Source organism: Panthera leo, chromosome B1 (assembly GCF_018350215.1).
Source record: "Panthera leo isolate Ple1 chromosome B1, P.leo_Ple1_pat1.1, whole genome shotgun sequence".
NCBI classification, from domain to species: Eukaryota; Metazoa; Chordata; class Mammalia; order Carnivora; family Felidae; genus Panthera; species Panthera leo.
In genome coordinates this window covers 74,551,177-74,573,402 of record NC_056682.1, presented here as the reverse complement: position 1 = coordinate 74,573,402, position 22,226 = coordinate 74,551,177, and the positions used below count along the sequence as shown (strand labels likewise).

At 37.4% G+C, this 22,226-nt stretch overlaps 1 protein-coding gene across 7 annotated transcripts in view; it reads left to right on the top strand.

The window, feature by feature from the left end:
• ARFIP1 (ADP ribosylation factor interacting protein 1) overlaps window positions 1-22,226 on the top strand; it is a 122,588-nt gene that overhangs the window by 9,998 nt on the left and 90,364 nt on the right. For 5 of the 7 annotated variants that reach the window (XM_042935287.1, XM_042935282.1, XM_042935281.1 and 2 more), the window contains exon 2: window positions 4,625-4,704. The exons of the other annotated variants lie outside the window; for them this stretch is intronic. In XM_042935287.1, the coding sequence (XP_042791221.1) occupies window positions 4,627-4,704 (78 nt within the window). In that variant the 5' untranslated portion in view covers window positions 4,625-4,626. The remainder of the gene's footprint in view (window positions 1-4,624; window positions 4,705-22,226) is intronic. 7 annotated transcript variants of the gene reach the window in all.

Here is a 22,226-nt window from a genome sequence, read left to right as displayed (position 1 = left end):
CATTCCAATATGATGTGCCATGTTTATCCTGTTTAACTCTGCCCTGTTTCTATTTGCCTTCCTGTGCCTTGAGCACACCGTTTCAGACTCTGTGTGGTATGTGAGTACCTTAATTTGAAAATTCAGGGTTTCTGTTTAACAACATCATCCCATACATACATCCTTTAGTGTTAGACTTCTAACTTCTAGTCTTTAACTCATTGGAAACATGGAGACTGTAAATGTAGTTTTTTCTTTTCTGGCGTCCATAGAATCTTCTATTTCCTCTTCCAGTATCCTGGCAAATTTGGTACCTTCTGGCCTCTCTTTCTTGGGTCCTTAGGAAGAACCTAAATGCAATTAAGTATTATAGGGTATAGAATTCTCCCTCATTGAATTCTGGTTAAAGTTCTTACATAAATTCCCCTTGGATAGATCTAGTTTATTCAGTTTATAGAAATTAAAATATGATTTTAATAATAAAATAAAAAATAATCCCAGACAGTTGGATGAATTATAAACTTCGGGTGATATTATTTAAGCACTTTTTCTAGTGCTCATTAATAATTCACGCCAAAGGTCATTTGTTCTTAACACTCCTTAGTTAATGAGTACCTCTGGCTGATTTATAGAATCAGAGCCCCAGAGATGACCTGAAGCATTTTTGGCCTGCAGTATAAATTTGCTTAAGAGGCTTGAGCATTAATGGTAGTTTTGAAAGAGTAGCTTATCATTCTATTTTGAAAACAGTTTTTAAAGATAACTGAATATGTGTAAAGATCAAAAACCATGTATCTTAAACAGTACAAACTAGAAGTCATTAACTTTTTAAATCTTTTTGTTCCCCATGTATATTAGTTATCAAACTTTATGAACAAACTTCTAAAAAATAAATGTGAAGTAGGTCAGAGCATTTAAAGAATATCAATAAAACACAGATTATTTAGTACCTATCTCTGTAATTCTCAGAAATTTGATTTCCTGTTTCTCTCTATGTCCAGGGTTATTTGACCTTTTCTTCAGTTGGATGATAATGATATATTTTCCTAATTGATGCTACTGATTAATACAGAGAAGCCGATGATAACTTCTGTTTCATAAGAAAGTAGAAGACAGTGAAAGTGAATTGCCTTAATTTTCTTCTGTTTTCTATTCCACTCTTTGCTATCTCCAGGGGTTCCTTCCTTTCCTTCCTCCTTTTCATTCTTCCCTCAGTGGAAGAGGTTTCCTACTTTTATCTAAGGGTAATTCCTCAACCTTTGTTCAGAATTTCTTTCCGTTTTTAAAAAACTAATTTTGATCTAATTTTAGACTTGCAAAAATAGTGCAGTTTCCTTAGATTCTTCACCCCACTTCCCTGAATGCTAATATCTTACATAACTATAATTATCAAGAATAGGAAACTAACATTGGTATCATATTATTAACTAAACTACAGACCTTATTAGAATTTCACTAAATTTTCAGTTGTCTTTTTTTCTGTTCCAGAATCCTATCTAGGAAACATGACACTTTTAAAGAGTATTGATCAGTTATTTTGTGGAGCATCCCTTAGTTTGCGTTAGTCCAGTGTTTTCTCATGATAGGCCTGAGCTTATGCATTTTTGGCAAGAATATCACAGAAATGATGTGTCCTTCTCAGTGCAGTGTTTCAAGGGGATTATGATGTTATATCTTACTACTGGTAATTGCTTGATCACTTGGTTAAGTTATATCTGTTGAGTTTCTTCACTACAAACCATGATTTCCTTTACTGTCTTTCCCTTTTCAGTTCGTAAGTACCTTGTGGGAGATACTTGGAAATTATGTAAACCCTGTTTCTCCTCTCTAACTTTTGCCTTCTAATTTTAGCATCTATCAGTGGATCTTGTCTGCAACATTTATTACTGTGGTATTTGCCAGATGGTGATTCTGTTTCCCTCTTTTCTATGTTTATTAATTGAGACTTTGTCATATGGAAGTATTGCCTCTTTACCCCCATTTACTTATTTATTTGGCTATTTATATCAGTATGGACTCATTTGTCTTAATCTATGGGTCTAAATACAGTATTATCATAAGTTATTTTGTTGCTCAGTTTGTTCTAGCATTGGCCTTTAGGGGTTCCTTCAGGTTGGTTCCTGTATTCTTTCATTTCCAGAAAATGTTCCAGACTCATCTTGTATTTTCCCTGCTCCAGCCTTAGAATCAACCAATTCTTCTAAGAGTTACAGTTCCTTACTGAAGAATGGTATTTAGGGGGGCGCCTGAGTGGCTCAGTCGGTTAAGCCTCCGATTTTGGCTGAGGTCATATCACAGTTCATGGGTTTGAGCCCCATGCCGGGCTCTGTGCAGACAGCTCAGAGCCTGGAGCCTGCTTTGGACTGTGTGTGTGTGTGTGTGTGTGTGTGTGTGTGTGTGTGTGTGTCTGTGTGTGTGTGTGTCTGTCTGTCTCTTTGTTCTTGTATTTCTTTTTGCTCTAATGAACAGAAACATGTATTTTCTTATATTCCCTTTGTTCTTACATGAAGGTAGTATACCTATAAGTATTTTTGGGCTTTGTGTTTTTTTCACTTAACAGTATGTCCTGGAAATCACTCCATATCATAGAGATCCTCCTCATTTTTTTAATAGTTGCATAGTACTCTGTTCTTTGGCTGTGCCATGGTTTATTCAGTCACTTTCCTATGTATAGACACTTAGGCTGTTTCCAATATTTTACATTTATGAAGAATACTGCAATGTCTATGTCTTTTTGTATTGCTGGAGGTATATTCCTAGGATGGATTCCTAGAAATGAGATTGCTGGGTATAGCAGTAAGTGCATATGTGATGATGATCTTAGGCATCACTAAAGTTGCCTCCAGAATGGCTGTGCCAATTTGTATTCCCATCAGCACTGTATGAAAGTCCCTGTTTTTCCGTACTTCCTCACGAACGGAAAGTTTTGTTATATTTAAAATTTTTTTGCCAGTCTGGTAGGTAAGAAATGGTTATCTCAGTGTTGTTTTAACTTGCATTTCTCTAATTATGAGTGAATTTGAACATTTTTATATGTTGGAGGGCCGTTTTAATGTCTTTCTGTGTGTGTGTGAATTTTCTGTTTATGTCTTTTTCCTGCTTTCAATCTGGTTTTTGAGTTTTTTCTTTTTGTTTTTAAGAGTTCTTTACAGTAGTCTCCCTTTATCTGTGGGGGATACATTCCAAAACTGCCAGTGGATGCCTGGAACTGGGGATTGTACTGAACCCTTTATATACTGTGCTTTTTCCTACACATACATACCTATGATAAAGTTTAATTTATAAACTAGGCACGTTAAGAGATTAACAACAACAATAATAAAATAGAACAGTTATAACACTATATGGTAATAAAAGTTTTGTGAATGTGGTCTTTTTCTTTCTCTCAAAATATATTATACTGTACTCACCCTTCTTCCTATGGTAATGAGAGATGATAAAATGCCCATGCGATGAGATGAAGTTGAAGTGAATGATGTAGACACTGTGATGCAGTGTGAAGCTGTTATTAATTTTTTGACAACATATCAAGAGGAGGATAATGTGCTAATCGACCATAGTTGACTGTAGGGAACTGAAACACAACAGACTAATATCCCTAATATGTACAGTCGTTTTCCTTTAGCTGCAATTTTACTTTCTCCAGTTCAGTTACCCAAGGTCGTTACTGGAAATCATGTTGAGAAAATCTCCCTTAGTTCCCTTTTCCTTGAGTACTGAAAATGGATGTTGCATTTTGTCAAAAGATCTCTCAACATATGTGAAGAAAACTGTGTTTTTTCCCTTAGGTTTAGGAATACAGTATATAGTAATAGATTTCCTAATTGAGCTAGTTTCGTATTCCTGGGATAAATCCCAATTGTTCATGTTGTATTATTTTCTTAATGTGGTATTGGGTTCGGTTTACAAACTGAAATTGTAAAATTGTTCCCTCCAGTGTATTTCAAAAGTAAAAATTTGTTTCTTTGCATTGTAATACCTAACGTGGTATCTTGTAATTATTTCTCTCTGTCTCCTTGATTAGATTCAGAGTACTTGCAGACCATGAATTCGATTTTACTCTTCTTTCTCCTTAGTGCCTAGAAGAGTTCTTCATGTATAGTTGGCATTCTATAAATGTTGTTGCATAACTTAGAAGCAGAAATAGCTCAAACTTTTTATTTAATGAAATCTGGGTATAGTGTTTCACTTCGAGAATGAATAGTCATGTCTGTGTTTATCAATATGAAAGAGCACTGGCCAGGGAGGTAGAAGAGGTCTGAGTTCTAGTCTAAAACTTTGGTTTTATGTAGGCCATGAATAATATTTTTGCTTCAGATATCTTGTATATGAGTTTTTCATCTGTCAAATCAAGTTGATGTTCTTGTCTTTTAAATTTTGTTTCATATCTAAAATGTTTTATGAAATTATTTTTTAATCATTGAGGTATATGTTTTCACATTCTGCATAAATACTTTTTCTCAAATTTTGTTGTTAGAATTGTTTACCTGTTATAATCAATAGATACTCATGTGATTGTAATTTTGCAGAGCACATTCTGACCGCAAATAAATTATGTTACAGAATATTTATAAGAATATCACTGAGATTGTACAGCTTTTTAAACTAAATTATTTAATGTGTGCTTAACACATTTTACTTTTAGGTATGTCTGACTGCAACAATGATACTACAACTCATGGTGCATCTAAACCAGGCACAGAAGAAGTCAAGTCTAATTCTGAGGTGATTGGATGGTATTTCTATGGATTTTTGAAATCAGCCCGTCTCAATCAGTTTCACACTGTCCAGATTGACTCAGTTGGTCTAAACATGGGCCTTTCTGAATAAACTCTTACACACATAGACACAGACACAGTTAAGGAGTGGGAAGAGAGAGATTCCTTCATAATGGGAAATTATTATTTGCCTTCGGCATCTAAAATTCTAGAGTATATTTGTTACATAAAGATGAATGTAAAAGTTGGGGTCAAACTATAGTTGTTTATTTTTTATTTTTTTTATTTTTTTAGAGTGAGCACATGAGTGGGAGAGGGGCAGAGGGGGAGAGAGAGAGAGTTCACGCTCAGCACGGAGCCCGACACGGGGCTCAAACCCACGACCCTGGGATCATGACTTAAGCTGAAATTGGGAATTGGGTGCTCAACGAACTGAGCCACCCAAGCGCCCCAAACTATAGCTTTTACTATAAATATGAAATGAGATTTCTGTTGAAATAATACAGTAATAGGTTCATGTTTGAGCTTGTCTACTCCTGTCTACTCTCTTTGGTTAGGTACGCATTAGAATCCAAGTGTAGAGTTAAAAAAAACCAAAAACCTGAGTTCTGGACTTAACTTTTGACTCACTGAATGTGAATCTATAGTGATAAGACAACCGGCCGTGTGGGATTTTTTTGTTTTTGTTTCTTTTTGGAAGTTCTACAAATGATTCTAACCACTTTGATGGTTCAGTGAACCACTAGCTCATTAGATTAAGGGAAGAGATATGAAAAAGTTAGTTTTATATTGAATTCAAGTTATCAGATGTTTTTTGAATACCTAATACTAGTAAAGCCTTCAGGTTTATAGTGTTTGATGATTTACAGAGTAGCACTTTTATATTGTCCCATTTTGAACGTTAGAACAATTTGGTATCATTCAGTTAGGTATTAGAACAACTATTGTTTTCCCCATTTATTTGTTAAACATACTTAACTTTCAAAGAGATAGTGACTGACTCAGAGGAGTTGGCAAGCCTGGAACACTACATGGAGTCTGAACCAATTTGCCATCAGTATATGTGCACAATGCTAGATGTAGTGTGTCTTCAACCAAGCCAAGATACTGTGAGTCTGTGTGAAAGCTTTAATGTAGGATTTAGAACTAGATACTTTACTTTTAGTCCAAAAGTCAAAGATGAGTTCTGGTTGGCAAAATATGTGTTATCTAGGGGAGGATTCAGGATTCTTTGTGATTTAAAATAGTTTGGCTATTTACTATTTGTGAAAGCAATGTTTTAATTAGTTTAGTTCAGAGAAACTAGGAAATTATGTATGCTGTATTTATCTTAACTCATGGATTTGATTTTTATGATCAGATCTCAGAATCTATACTGTTGAGAGATGATCAGAGGAGGTTTCATGCATGTGAACTACAGGAAGGATTGGCAGCCCAGCCAATAAAAGGATTCATAAAAAATGAAAGTGTTGTGTTTGTGGTTTACCACTGTGAATTTCGTCTATGTGAATGTCACTCACATAGATGCTAAGCTAGAAATTTCTTGCTTAATAGAGAGTTAATCCTGGATGACGATGATCTGAAGGAAACCACTGCCATGTAATTGTTCTGAAAATTTAATATATATTAACATTAAAATCCATGTTAAGCATTCCCTGCATTTTTAGCCATACCCATTGTGCACTCTTCACAGGGAATATTGTAATTTTTTTAAAAAAGATCAGGTGTGTGAGTATAGTCTGAATTTATGTCCAAATTTAATTTAAAAATACTGTCTGAGTTTACAGTTCACCAGTGTAGGATTTAGGGGTTTATTTGGGGTTTAAAATTCCCCTTTTAGGGGCGCCTGGGTGGCTCAGTCGGTTAAGCAGCAGGCTCCGCACTGACAGTGCGGAGCCTGCTTGGGATTATCTTTCTCCTCTCTCTCTGTCCCTCTCCACTTGCAAGTTCCCTCTCTTTCTCAAAATAAATAAATAAACATTTTTAATTCCCCCTTTATTAGTATAATACTGACTTGAACCTTTTTTTTTTCCAAAGTCCATGATGAAAACATTTTCAGGGGTCAGATTTGCTTACAAGAATTTTTCTTGTGGGGTGGCTCAGTTGTTAAAGCATCCAGATTTTGGCTCAGGTCACAATCTCATGGTTGTGAGATCCATGCTGAGCATGGAGCCTGCTTGGGATTCTCTCTCTCCCTCTTTCTCCACTCTGTTCGATCTTTCTCTCTCTCTCAAAATAAACATTTTTTTAAAAAGTTTTCTTTTAATATATTGCTGTGTGTATTATGGCTGTGAACTTCTTAAATGTTCTATGTATCAGACTTTTCAGTAATTCAGACTAATCTTCAAGCTTAGCACATCACTGGTGGTCAGTTTGATGAATGAATTAATTTTTACTCCACTGCTATAAATGATATATTAATATTTGTTTCTTAGGAATAGAATATGATGACATGGGTGATAGTTTTTATTTCTTCAAAGGCAAAACAAAAAAACAAGGGAAAAACTCCAGCTTTTTGAACTGAGCCAAAAGCATTGTCAACCCTGGACAAGAAGAGACATAAAGTTCATTTAGGTTCTGTAAGGTGAATCGCCTTGCTCAGGCTCGCTCAGCTAGTTCACCGAGGAATCCAGGATGCTCATCAGTGATCATAAAAATGCTTTCTTCTTCTACATGTAATTTTTTTTTAAGTGACATTAGCTTTTCTTTTTAAGTTAAAAAAGGAGAAGAAAACATGGGGTTGGCTTGCTTTGTACCCTAGTCCAGTCTTGATTAGAGCAGATGAAAGTGGATTTTGTTCTTTGCGTTTTTAATATTTAAACTTTATACCTGGAAATGTGTTTAAACTGCTGCTTCTCTATCTGTAGGCACCATTCACTGAGAGTCTGTTGGTGCCAGATACTGTATGGTGTTTTACGTATTTATTATTTCATTTAATACCATAATAACCCTGTTTGCAGTTGAGGTTTTCTCCCTCATTTTACAGATTTAGGCAACAAAGACCTGAAAAGGCTTATACAGCTAATGAGGAACAGAGCTGTGATTTGAACCCAAGTTAATTAAAGTGAAAAATAGAAGTAAATTTAAGAAACTAAATAGGGGAAAAATTACTTAAAGGTAGAAGCAAGGATATTAGGAAAACAAGCAAATAAGATGTATTTTTAACAACAAAAAGGGAAAGAAAAGAAAAATAGTTCTGTTAGGTATTTATTAGTGTGTTCTAGGATTATTGCCAGAATTACTCTTTTTCTGTCTGCTCTTCAATATAGTAACACTAATACGTATACCAGTTTCTAATACCCAAAAAACATACACAAATAATTGCATTTTTCTTTTACATAAGTAACTCAGAGGTCTAAAAAGGAAATACAGATCCTGCATTCTAATTTTTTTTTTTAATTTTTTTTTTTTTAAGGTTTATTTATTTTAGAGACAGAGAGAGACAGAGCATGAATAGGGGAGGGGCAGAGAGAGAGGGAGACACAGAATCCAAAACAGGCTCCAGGCTCTGAGCTGTCAGCACAGAGCCCGACGTGGGGCTCGAACTCACGGACTGTGAGATCATGATCTGAGCCGAAGTCAGACGCTTAACTGACTGAGCCACCCAGGCGCCCCGAGATCCTGCATTCTAGGTACATGTTGATTAATAGAGGAAATTTAAAATAAATAAAATGTAGAATAATAATGCCTGTAGAGTGGTACAAATAAAGAATTTTGGCAGTTCAGAGGAGTATCAGCCAGGAATATCAGCACAAGTGGCATTTTGAACTGAGTTTTAGTTTTATAGTGTGGGTAAAATTTGAGCATATGAGTGATGATGATCACTGCTTGAGCAAAGGCATAGAGAAGGGAAATTGAGAGACATGTATGTGGAAGTGTGAATAATTAAGTTTGATTTAATAGGGTAAGCATAATTGGTGGAAAAAAGATAGTCCAGATCATGGAAGGATCTTGAGTGTCAAGAGGACAGCTTTTATGTTGTAAACATATTGGGGAGGGAGACAGACATGTTAAACATACGCATAAATAATTTTATAATTTAATATAGTCTTTACTGCTATAAAGCAGGCTAAAGGGCTAATGAGTGATGAAAACTGAATTTGCATTAGTTGGTCAGGGAAGGCCCTTCTTAGATGATGTTTAAGCAGAAACCTGAATGAGGTGAAGGAGAATTGCGTGAAAATCTGGAAGTATGAACTTTCCAGAGAGAGGAAAGAAGGGCAAAAATAAGATTGATGTGTTTGAGGGACAGTGGTGAGGGCTTTGTGGCTGAAACTGAGTGTCAGTGGGGAAAGAGTGGGAGGAAATGTGGTTCAAGTGGTGGCTGGCAGCTGAGATTGGCTTTAGAAAAGAGAATGACAGGAGATGAGAAAGTTGGGGGAAGGTTTGAAATGCAGTGTTCAGGTAGCACCTGGTTGAAAATATAAGACAAATTAGGTATTGATACTAATATATTAAAACATTTTTTTAAGGAAAACTTGCAACATATGAAGTAAAGGTTAAATAGTAAATGAATTCCCATATGTTCATCATCCAGATTCAATAATTATCTGGATTTTACCGCATTTGCTTTATCCATCCTTTTATCATAGGTTTGAGGGTCATGTTCCCTTTAAAACCATGAAATCTCTGAGATAGAACAAAATAAAAAAGAACAAGGTTACAAACATTAACATCTGGATTCCATTTCAACTGTCTTGATGTTGGTCTGTTTAGAAAAGTGTAGTTAGCAAGGGGAGATGTGCTGGCAGGTATTAGTGTTGATGGACCTATTCCAGTATTCATCTTGTTGGAGCCGAGCTGAAACCAATGTGCTATAATTATGACATCTTTATATAAAATAGCATTTTCAGTTTTCAAAGCAATTTCATATTTGATTCTTATGGTATATAGGTGAGGTTAATAATCTCATTTTATGAGGAGGAAATTGAAACTTAGGAATATTTATAAACTTATAAAAAGGGGCAAAGCTGGTCCTTATGTCCACGTTTCCTGATAGGTTGGGTAGTTCTCGTGAAACTTCATGCAGGAGATTTATTCACCTAATATTTTTGAACTATGTTAACACTTTATAATAAATACATTAATCATTTTTAAAAGAAGGTCATATTTTTACTAATACAGAAGGAAATTTCAAAGACTATTTGAATTATGAGTTTAATATAATTGCTTTCTCTTTTTGTAGGCAAACAAAAATGTAAATAATTTCATCTAACACAGAAGGCATTTGTGCTTTTTGGTATTGGAACAAAGTATGGTCTCTCTTGACATGCATAATTACCCCAGTAAACACTGCGACCTTCATTGTCTGAAGCCATAACTAGAACAATTAGAGTTAAATATTTATGGCTACTTTTTCTTCTTTCACACTGTTTACTTTTTTCATTGCTCTTTTGTCTCAAATTGATTGAAATTAAGAAGTTAGTCTTTTAAATTAGAAGAAAATATAGCTACGTGATTGAACAACATGTCTATTAAATATATGCATCCAGTGATCTGAGCACTGAAAATATTTCACAGTACTTTTTAATGAATTTTCAAATAACTTTTTTTAAATAATAGATTTAAGAAAGAATTGGAAAAGCTTTACGCTTATTACTATATCACTTTATTTTTGCTTGTTCAGTGGTCAATTGGAATAAAAACCAATGTTAAATGTGTGTGTTTTAGAAGATATAGTGCCTTGTATAGTTCCAGAAGCCTAAGGCTAAGACAAGTTCTTTTACATCTTTTTTAGAAAGTTTCTACCTTGTTTCTAAGCATTGTAGAAATTAGGCTTTACCATTAATAAGGTAATAAATTGATAACAACAATTAATTGTATTTCCAGTATGCCTTCTCTTTCCTTATTAAAAGGTAGATTTTTGGGGTGCCTGAGTGGCTCAGTCAGCTAAGCATCATACTTCAGCACAGGTCATGATCTTGGAGTTCATGGGATCAAGCCCCGTGTCGGGCTCTGTGCTGACAGCTCAGAGCCTGGAGCCTGCTTCGGATTTTGTGTCTCCCTCTATCTCTGCCCCTCCCCCACTCATGCTGTTTATTTCTTTTAAAAATAATAAACATTAAAAAAAACTTAAGCTAGATTTTTAGTCTGGGTGAATTTTGGTGTATCAACGTTGTATCTTTTATTTTCCATAGGGTGTTCGCCTATAAATGTTGACTGTCATTTGTAAGGCCTTTTTAAATGTTAGTGTCAAGGTATATTTTTAGAATTTGAAAAACATAAGTTGTACCAGAAAAAATTACATGAGGCGCTTTTTTTCTTTTAGCCTAGGTTTTCGGTAACCACAGAAGAGGTCATAGACTGAAAGTTGAATTGACAGGGAGAAGAGTTGTTGTGCATCCTGAGTGTGAAGATGAAGTTATTTGGTTGCCTAATTGACCAAGTTGGAGATCGTTAGAGGAGAGAATGGTATGAGAAGCAGCTGGAGGAGTAGGTAGGGGTCAGACAGTAAGCAGTTTTATGAGCCATGTTATAGCTCTTATGGTGTTGAAAACGTTTGCTGGAATGATGGACAGTGTTAAGTGGTTCAGCAAAGGAGGGCATGGGGGAGTAATTCTCCCCCCAGTGCAGTTGGTCTCATGCTTTGGAATGGGTTATTTCTATGACATTAAAGTGAGTAAGTATTAAGACTAGTGTACGAAGCAGTTTATAGCATCAAGCTGTTTATAGAGTCTTTCATCCTTGGCACTGTGACATATTTGGCTGGATGATTTTTTATTGTGGGGGATTATCCTGTGCATTGTAGGATGTCTAGCAACATCCCTGTCCTGTCCCTTCAGGATGCCAGTAGCACACCATCCTCAGCTATAAGAACCAGAAATGTCTCCAGACATTGCTAAATATTTGGGGGAGGGGGTGTGCAATTCAGCCTGGTTGAGAACCATTGAGTTATCAGGATCATTGATAACACATACATATTTTCTGGCAGTTGATGCCATTTGCAGTAACAGACTTGGTATCCTGAACCTCCTGATTCACAGATGTCCTAGCTTAATTCTGCATTTGCCCACAGTGAGGAGTAGGAAGTTCCGGGGTACAGCTGTCTCTAGGGCTCTGGTGTTAGCAAAAGACAGTGCTAATGATGTAATTGGAGGCTGATGCTTCATTCATTCTTCAGTTGTTGGAAATGAGGGTCAGGTAAAGACAGTGCTACTCTTTAACTATGCATGATGGTACGGAAATAGAAGAAACAACAGTACGAGTTGTCAACATTAAGAAAGCAGTAGGTTTGACCCACATAAAAACCTGAATGCATATACATTGGTTGGCATGGCCCAATGATGTATTTCAGTCACCTTTGGAAAGGTAGTGTAATGTAGAGGTTGAAAATGAAGTTCTTAAAGCCAGATTTGAATCCCAGTTCATCACTTGCTAGCTGCATGTTATGAAGCAAATTTCTTAATCTGTTTTCTTACCTGTAAAACAGGAATAATAATGGAACCTATATTAGAGAGTTGTGGGGTTGAATGAGATAATGCACATAGAACAATTAGAACTAAATCAGTTAATATAATAATATAACACACACAACACACATAATATAACAAAAACACAGTAGTGCCTGACACATGGTAAGTGCTCATTAAATGTTAGCTCTTAATATTCTTGTGGGCTGTGTACACAAGAGGATACGTTACTTAAATTCCTTAAGTTTCCTAGTCCTCAGTTTCCTCATCTGTAAAATTGGGAAAGTCTCCTCTACCTCCCAGGGCACCTTTGAAGGTTAAATGAAATAATTAATGTGAGGTGCTTAGCACAGTACCTGGCACATAGAAAGTAGTCAATAAAGATCAGGTTTTCAGTTACTATTGTTGTATTAGATTAGGGAGCCATGGCTATCAAACAAGTTTCATAGCATTCTAACATTCTGAAAACTTTCTAGACCATTTCATAGTTTTCACTTGATACTCAGAAACATTCACAAAGATATTCTAAGACCATTTTCCGTTATTCACTTATGCAGGTCTGATGTCAGGGTCTTATGTTGCAAGCAATGAAACCAACTCCAACTCACTTACATGGAAAAGACATTTACTAAGAGGACATGAGGTAGCTTACAGAATTGTCAGAAAGATTGACAAATCAGACTCCAGGCTTTGTGCCTAGGACTATGCCCAAAATCATGGTCCAGCACTGTTTTAGTGGGGGTACCAGTGCTCTGCCATTGCCTAGCAACAGACAGCAGCTTGCACTGCCAGTACCTCTAGCTATGGTGCCTGGATGCTGCCACGAGTGCTATGGCCTCTGCTGACCCAGAGTTTGATCTTGCTGCAAGTTACGGCTGCTCCAGAGTGAGTTCCTGTTGTCCCTCTTTCTTTTTATTACTGGTTTCTGATTCCAGGTCTGGGGCAATTGCCTTCGATTTGACAGAACCTAGGTTTATGGCAGTGCCAGCAGAGCTTGGGAAATAAATAATAACTTATATGGCACTTCTTGTATGCCAGGCACTCTTCTAAGTACTTTATATTTATTTCATTTTATTCTCACAGCAGTGCTACAAAGTAAGTACTATTATCATTTTACAAATGAGGAAGGAGAACTTCAGAAATTTGCCTAAGGTTACATAGCTAGTATGTGGAGGAGCCAGGGATTGAACCCAAGTAATCTGGATCCAGATATTTGCTTGATTATCTGGTATTTTGAGTTTTTATATAAGAAGACACAGGCTCTGCCTTTCACCAGCCTTATCACGTGGAGGCTTTCCCCAACATTGGAAGCAGGCTGTGTCTGGGCAGCCAAATGAATGAGATATATACAATACTTGACTAAAGTCTGATTTGGCAAACTGATTATTGCCCCTATTGCTGATTTAAAAGATCTAGAAGGAGGGACACTAGATCTGAGAAACAGAGGGTTTTTTTTAATCTTCTGCCATTTATTAGATATTCTCTTAGAAAGCAAGTGCTTATGATTTTCAGACTGGCTTAAAACGGGGACTATATATCCGTAAATGACACTTAGGACTTGGCAGTGATTTTTATAGTGAGAGGGTATTGGTCTAATACATTTTTGTCATGGAGACATATTTTGCAAAATGACAAACTTCATTTGCTATTAGGTTGTAGAGCTGTGAGTCAGTCCTTATAAGTGGGTACTATGATAAGGCCATAAACCTCCCCCACCAGCTTGGGCTCTCTGGGTGGATTTGGGGCTAACAGGAGAAATGGATCCTCTACCATTAGGCATGATAGAATGGAATTTTACTCTTTCTTTGAAAAAGAAAATCAACAGTTTATTGAGATAAAATTTCTGTATAATAAAAGGCACCCATTGTAAATATGCAGTCTGATGAGTCTGATGAGTTTTGGTGAATGTATAAACTTGGGAAACCATAATTGTAATCAAGATACAGAATGTTTCCATCATCCTCAAGTTTCCATGTCCCTTTGAAGTCAGTCCTCCCCTCTCCTACCCTTCTCCCAAGGCAACAGCTGATCTGTCATTATAGATTAGTATGTTCTTAACTCCTATATAAATGGAATCATTTGGTATTTATTCTTTTGTGTCTGGCTTTTTTTGGCTCAGCATAATGTTTTGAGATTAATCAACAGTTACTGCATACATCAGGAATTCATTCCTTTTTATTGCTGAGGAATATACCATTATATGTATATACCACAATTTGTTTATCCGTAACCTGTTGATGGACATTTTTTCCTAGTTTGGGGCTCTTATGAATATGCTCATAAAAGTCTCTTCTGGATGTTTAATTTCTGTAGTGAATGATTAGAGTCATATGGTCAAGTGTGTATTTACTTTTATACGAATTTGCTAAACATTTCTCCAAGTGAAGTACTTTTTTACATTCCCTCCAGCATTGTATACAGATTACAGCTACTCTTTACCAACACCTGTCAGTCTTCTTAAACTTCAGCCCATAATAGTAGGTATTTAGTAGTATCTTATTATAGTTTTATTGATTTATTTATTTTTTAGAGAGAAAGGGAGAGAGAGCGTGCATGCACGTGTGTATGTGAGAGCGAGTGGAGGAGGGGCAGAGAGAGAGAGAATCCCAAGCAGACTCCACACTCAGCGAGGAGCCTGACGCAGGGCTCTATCCCATGACCCTGACCCTGGGGTCAAGACCTGAGCTAAAATCAACAGTCGGACACCCAACCAACTAAGCCACCTAGTCGCCCCTTATTGTAGTTTTAAATTGCATTTCCTTGATGATTAGTGATGTTTCATATATTTTCTTTTGTGAAGTGCCTGTTAGAAGTTTGCCCATATTTTGAGCTATTTGTCTTCGTATTACTAAATTGTAAGTCTCATTTATATATATATATATATATATATATATATATATATTTTTTTTTTTTTTTTTTTTTTTTTTTTTTTTTTACATATTTTGAATACTAGGCATTTGTCAGATACATAAATTATGTCTGTTCTCTTCCCGTCCGTGGCTTACCTTTTCATTTTTTTAATGTTTTCTTTTGAAGAAAAATTTTTTTTAACTTTATTTTTTATTTTTTAAAATTTACATCCAAATTAGTATATAGTGAAGCAATGATTTCAGTGGATTCCTTAATGCCCCTTACCCAGTTAGCCCATACCCCCTCCCACAACCCCTCCAGTAACCCTCTGTTTGTTCTCCATATTTATGAGTCTCTTTTGTTTTGTCCCCCTCCCCGTTTTTATATTGTTTACCTTCCCTTATGTTCATCTGTTTTGTCTCTTAAAGTCTTCATATGAGTGAAGTCATATGATTTTTGTCTTTCTCTGACTAATTTCACTTAGCATAATACCCTCCAGTTCCATCCACATAGTTGCAAATGGCAAGATTTCATTCTTTTTGATTGCCGAGTAATACTCCATTGTGTGTGTGTATGTATATATATATATATATATATATATATATATATATACATACACCCACCACATCTTCTTTATCCATTCATCCATCGAGGGACATTTGGGCTCTTTCCATACTTTGGCTATTGTTGATAAGTGCTGCTATAAACATGGGGGTGCATGTGTCCCTTCGAAACAGCACACCTGTATCCCTTGCATAAATGCCTAGTAGTGCAATTACTAGGTCATAGGGTAGTTCTATTTTTAGTTTTTTGAGAAACCTCCATACTGTTTTCCAGAGTGGCTGTACCAGCTTGCATTGCCACCAACAATGCAAAAGAGATCCTCTTTCTCCACATCCTCGCCAACATGTGTTGTTGCCTGAGTTAATGTTAGCCATTCTGACAGGTGTAAGGTGGTATCTCATTGTGGTTTTGATTTGTATTTCCCTGATGATGAGTGATGTTGAGCATTTTTTTCATGTGTCGGTTGCCCATCTGGATGTCTTTGGAGAAGTGTCTGTTCATGTCTTTTGCCCATTTCTTCACTGGATTATTTGTTTTTTGGGTGTTGAGTTTGATAAGTTCTTTGTAGAATTTGGATACTGAAGACAAATTTTTAATTTTGATGAAGTCCAGGTTATCAGTGTTTCTTTTTTATTATTTATGGTTTTAGTGTCCTAAGAAATATTTGCCTACTCCAAGGTCATTAGATAGTAAAATAAGCCTGTTTCTGGCTCTTCATTTCCATTACAGTGATTTTGATCTCTAGCATATCTTTTTGGTTCTTTCCTACGACTTCTTTATCTGCTTACATTGCCCATCTGTTCATGCGTGCTGTCTACTTCATCCATTATAGCCCTTAGCATATTAATCATAGTTGTTTTAAATACCCAGTCTGATATTTCCAACATCCTTGCCATATCTGGTTGTGATGCTTGCTCTGTTTCTTCAAGTTGTGATTTTTGCCTTTTGGTAGGCCTTACAATTTTTTTCTTGATAACCGGACATGATGTAAAAGGAACTGCTATAAATAGGCCTTGAGCAATGTGGTGGTAGGATATGGGAGAAAGGAAGCATTATATAGTCCTATGATTAGGTCTCAGTTTTTTTAGTGAGCCTGCGCCTCCAGACGGTAAACTTCATAAGTGTTTCTCAGTTTTTCTCTCCCCTGCCTGGGTGGGACAAGATAGCTAGAGTGTGCTGGATTTGTTTATTTCTCTTCCTGAGGTCACTTAGGGGCTGATTATACCCAAGCAGGTTAGGTTCTGGTTTCCCCTGAGGGTAGGCCTTTTTAAGGAGAGCAGAGTGGTCTGATGTATTTCAAAATGGTTCATATCTCCTTTCCCTACCGAAAGGATGAGGGGATTTTTCTCCCATATTTACTGTGGTAACCTCGTCCAGCTTTTGGAGGTAAAACTCACAATATTGTGGGGCCCTCCTTATGACACAGTACCCCTGCAGTTTTAACTTTCAGAGTTTTCCACAGTGAGCTTCCAGTAATTTGTTGATTACGGTTCAGCTTTTCCTACCCCATCACTGGTTCCCAAGATGATTTCTACTAGTGAGTTTTTGCTCTGCTAAGCCTTGACTCTGTATATTCACCTATCTGTCTCTCCAGTTTTGGAGGCAGCACTTTGCCCTGTGTCTTTGCTGGTTTGCATCCCTCTCAGAAGCTTCCCTGGTGTAGTCTGGAATTCTCCCCCTGCCCCGGAAATACCTGGAGGGCAGGGAGAAACTGAAGAAAGAGGCAGGCCACTCCAGGTCAGTAGGTGTCAGTTTTAATAAGCTAAGGGAACTTAGGTACAAGACGCTTGTCTTGAGTGGCAACAAGATGAATGGATCCCTGTACCTACCTGCCAAATCTTAAGTTTATGCAGAGGCCTTAACTGGGTTCTGTCACATGTACACCGTGCAGCTGTTTTAAACACCACTTTACTGTCTCAAGGCTATGTCCTTGGAGGAGCCTCTGTAGCATAAAAGGCAAGTGGAACCCACATTCCAAGGACAGAGAAGAGGGTGAGGAGCCTCCAACAGCCTGGGTCCAGTTCATGGGTCAGCTGGCTGTCATCACGTCTGTTCAGTGACCTTCTCCAGCAGTCTTCCTCACTCTTAAAAATCCAAGCAGAGGGGCGCCTGGGTGGCTCAGTCGGTTGAGCGTCGGACTTCGGCTCGGGTCATGAACTCGCGGTCTGTGGGTTCGAGCCCCGCATCGGGCTCTGTGCTGACAGCTCAGAGCCTGGGGCCTGCTTATGATTCTGTGTCTCCCTCTCTCTCTGCCTCTCTCTCTCTCTCTCTCTCTCTCTCTCAAAAATAAATAAACATTAAAAAAAAAAAATCCAAGCAGAGTTGTTGATTTTTCAGTCTGTTCAGCTTTTTACTTGTTAGGATGGCGTGGTGATTTCCAAGCTCCTTACACGCAGAAATAGAAACTGGAAGTCCCACCTTCAAGGTCATGTCTTAGTACTCCTATCCTATCTCCGCCCACAAGGTGACCACTGTTCTGCCTATAATCATCATAACTTACTGGTTATTTGAATTTATTTTTATTTGAATTTAATCATGCATGTAGTGTATACTCTTTAGGTCTGTCTTCATTTGTTCAACATTATGTCTGTGAGCTATTTTTCTGTTTTTTATAGTAGTAGTTCTATTTCATTGCTGTATAGTATTCATTGCTGTATAGTATTCCATTGTATGCCTATATTATTATCTGTTTTACTGTTGATGGGCAGCTTGTTGTTTCCAGGTTTTAGCTCTTCTGAATAAAGGTGCTATGAATATTCTTTCAGCTATTTTTTGATGAACATATGCACTTTTATTTCTTGGTTATATTTCCTGGGAGTGGAATTGCTGAGTCATAGGATAGGCATATGTTTAACTCTAATAGCACTGCCAAATAGGTTTCCAAAGTGATTTTACTGATTTTTACTTGCACCAACAATGTAGAAGAGTCTGGTTGCCCCACATACTTGCCAACACTTGATTTTGTCAGTCTTTCTAATTTTGGCCATTTCAACAGGTATACAATAGTGTAATTTTAATCTGCATGATAAGTAGAACTGAAGGATTTGTAGATCTATCCCATTACTAAAGTTTTTTTGCGTATATGTTTGTTTAGAGTCTAGAGCATGATCAAATCAGTGAGGTTTTTTATGGCAAGTGATTTTTTTTTTTTTTTTTAAGTTTTATTTAAGTAATCTCGGCTCAAACTCACAACCCCAAGATCAAGAGTTGCATGATCCTCCAACTAAGCCAGCCAGGTGGCCTGGCCAGTACTTTTTAAAAATATGTTTAAAAGCTCACCAGGTGATTCTAATGTGTGCCATAAAAAAACAAATAAATAAAATAAAACTTACTGGCTATTCATATGGGACTTACTGGGACCCATCATTAAATCATTGATATATGGTGGTATTTCAATTGTTTTCTTTTTTTCTTTTAATCCAACATAGTTAACACACAGTGTTATGTTTGTGTACAATATAATGATTCAACAATCCATGTATCACCCAGAGCTCATCACAACAAGTACATTCCTTAATCCCCATCACCTATTTCACCCATCCCCCCACCTGTCTCCGTCTGGTAACCATCAGTTCTCTATAGTTGAGAGCCTGTTACTTGGTTTGTCTTTTTTTTTTTTTCTTTTGCTCATTTGTTTTGTTTCTTACATTACACATTTGAGTGAAATCATGTAGTAGTTGCCTTTCTGTGGCTGATTTATTTTGCTTAGGATCATACTTTCTAGATCTATTCATGTTGTTATAAATCTCAATTTCATTCTTTTTTATTGCATCCATTGTATGTATATATACCACATCTTTATCCATTCATCTATCATTAGACATTTGGGCTGCTTCCATAATTTGGCTATTGCAAATAATGCTGCTATAAGCATAGGGGTGCATGTATCCCTTTGAATTAGTATTCTCATATTTTGGGGGTAAACATCCTGTAGTGTGATTACTGAATCGTAGGGTAGTTCTATTTTTAACTTTTTGAGGAACCTCCATACTGTTTTCCACAGTGGCTGCACCAGTTTGCATTCCTGTCAGCTGCACATGAGGGTTTCTTTTTCTTCACATCCTTACCAACACTTGTTTCTTGTGTTTTGGTTTTAGCCATTCTGACATGTGTCAGGTGGTATCTCATTGTAGTTTTGATTTGATTTGTACTTCCCTGATGATGAGTGATCTTGAGCATCAGTTCATCTGTCTGGTGGCTGTCTGGACATCTTTGGAGAAGTCTCTGTTCATGTCTTCTGTCCATTTTTTAATTGGATTATTTGTTTTTTGGGGTGTTGATTTGTGTAAGTTTTTATGTATTTTGGATACTAATCCTTTATCGGATATGTCATTTGCACATATCTTCTCCCATTCTGTAGGTTGCCTTTTAGTTTCATTGATTATTTCCTTCACTGTGCAGAAGCTTTTTATTTTGATGTAGTCCCAGTAGTTTATTCTTACTTTTATTTCCCTTGCCTCCAGAGACCTATCTAGAACAGTGTTGCTACAGCCTATGTCAGAGACATCATGCTCTCTTCTAGGATTTTTATGGTTTCAGGTCTCACATTTAGGTCTTAATCTATTTTTTTTAAATTTTTTAAAAAATACTTATTTTTGAGAGACAGAGAGAGACAGAACGTGAGTGGGGGAGGAGCAGAGAGGGAGAGGGAGACACAGAATCTGAAGCAGGCTCCAGGCTCTGAGCTGTCAGCACAAAGCCCGCCGCGGGGCTCAAACCCACAAACCACAAGATCATGACCTGAGCTGAGGTCAGACGCTTAACCCACTGAGCCACCCAGGCACCCTTGATGGTCTCTTAATTTCGAACTCATTCTTTGCTCATCTACCCTCCATGTTTCAGATATTTCGTATCATATTTTACATTGTTTTATCTTGTGCTTCTCTTGGCTGATTTTTTACAGATATGCTTAATTTCCTTTTTCTTTTGTGCTTTCTGTTTTTCTTACTCTTTCTTACTTATGGGTTTCGTTTTTCGCTCAGAGTCCTCCATAACGTTTCCTATAGGGCTGGTTTAGTGGTCATGAATTCTTTTAACTTTTGTCTGGGAAACTCTTTATTTCTCCTTCTATTCTGAATGATAGCCTTGCCGGATAAAGGATTCTTGGCTGCAGATTTTTCCCTTTGAGCACTTTGAATACATCATGCCATTTCCTCCTAGCCTGAAAAGTTTCTGCTGAAAAATTAGTTGATAGCCTTATGGGTTTTTTTTTTTTTTGTACATACGTAGCTATCTTCTTTTCTTTTGCAACCTTAAAAAATTTTTATCACTGTTTTTTGCTATTTTAATTACTATATCCGCTTGGTGTGGACCTCCTTTGGTTGAATTTGTCAGGCGAGCTCTGTGCCTCCTGAATATGGATATCTGTTTCCCTCCCCATATTCAGGAAGTTTTCAGCTGTCACTTCTTCAAATACATTTTCTGCCTCCCTTTCTCTCCTCCCTTCTGGGATCTGTATAATACAAATATTAGTACGCTTGATGGAGTCACTGAGTTGTCTAAGTCTGCTGTCATTATTCAGTGTTGTTTGTCTCTCACCTGTTCACCTTGATTGCTTTCCATTACTCTGTTATCCAGGTCACTGATAATATTTCTCTGCGTCTTGTAGCCTGCTTATTCCATTTAGTATATTTTTAATTTCACTTATTGAGTTCTTCATCTCTGATGTGTTAGTTTTTATTTCTTTGTCAAGGGTCTCTGATGTCCTCTACCCTTTTCTAAAGTCCAGTGAGTATCTTTATGATCATTACTTTAAATTCCGTATCAGGTATATTACTCATTTCTGTTTCGCTTAGATCTCCTGCTGTAATTTTGTCCTGTTCTTTCATTTGGGACGTATTTCTCTTTCTCCTCACTTTGTCTACCTCTCTACGTCTGTTTCTCTGTGTTAGAAAATCAGCTACCTCTTCTGCTCTTGAGGGTAGGGGCTTTACGAGGAGGTTCTGAGGTGCCCTGGAGTGCAGTGTCCCCTGTTCACCAGAACCTGGCATTTAAGTGTCTCTGAGTCACTTTTCCTTTCAGTTCAGATATTTGCGCTGACTCTCTGCCTGTTGAGGGCTGTGCTTGCTGTCTGTGATGTTAGTAAGACCCAGGCAGGCTGGCTCTGGGGGACCTGGCCACAGAAGGGCTCAGGGGGCAGGGCCACAGCATTAGCAAAAATTGTGCTCAGTGCAGGATCAAGGCCATCAGGCTTGGAATGGACGAGTCTCTGGAGAACTTGTGGAGACATACTGCTAGCAGGTTAGGTAGCAGGTATCCGTGCAGCATCCCTTCCTGGAGGTGGCTCTGTTTATGCTGGTGGCAGAAGAGGAAAATGGCACCTGCTAGCTCTTTTGTTCCTAGAGAAGTTCCCCCAACACACTCCCTTCCAGCTTGCCCAGCTGACTTTTAAAGCTCTAGCCTTCCAAGTCCTGCTGGCTGTCCAAACTCACAGAATTAAGCCCCTCTGGTTTTCAAGGCAAGATGTTACAGGAATTCATTTTCCCCTTACAGGCTCCCTGGCGTTTTTCCCCTCTCTGTGGCAGCAGCTCCCTCCCTCCTGTGGGCAGCTCCAGACCCGTTTCTGCCTTTCTTAACCTCTCCAATGTGGCTTTTCTACATGTAGTTGTGGAGTTTGTTCTGCCAGTCTTCAGATCAGTCTCCGGTTTATTTACTAGGATGTGAGTGATATCTATTTGTAAATGTGGGACAGGATGATCCTAGAGTC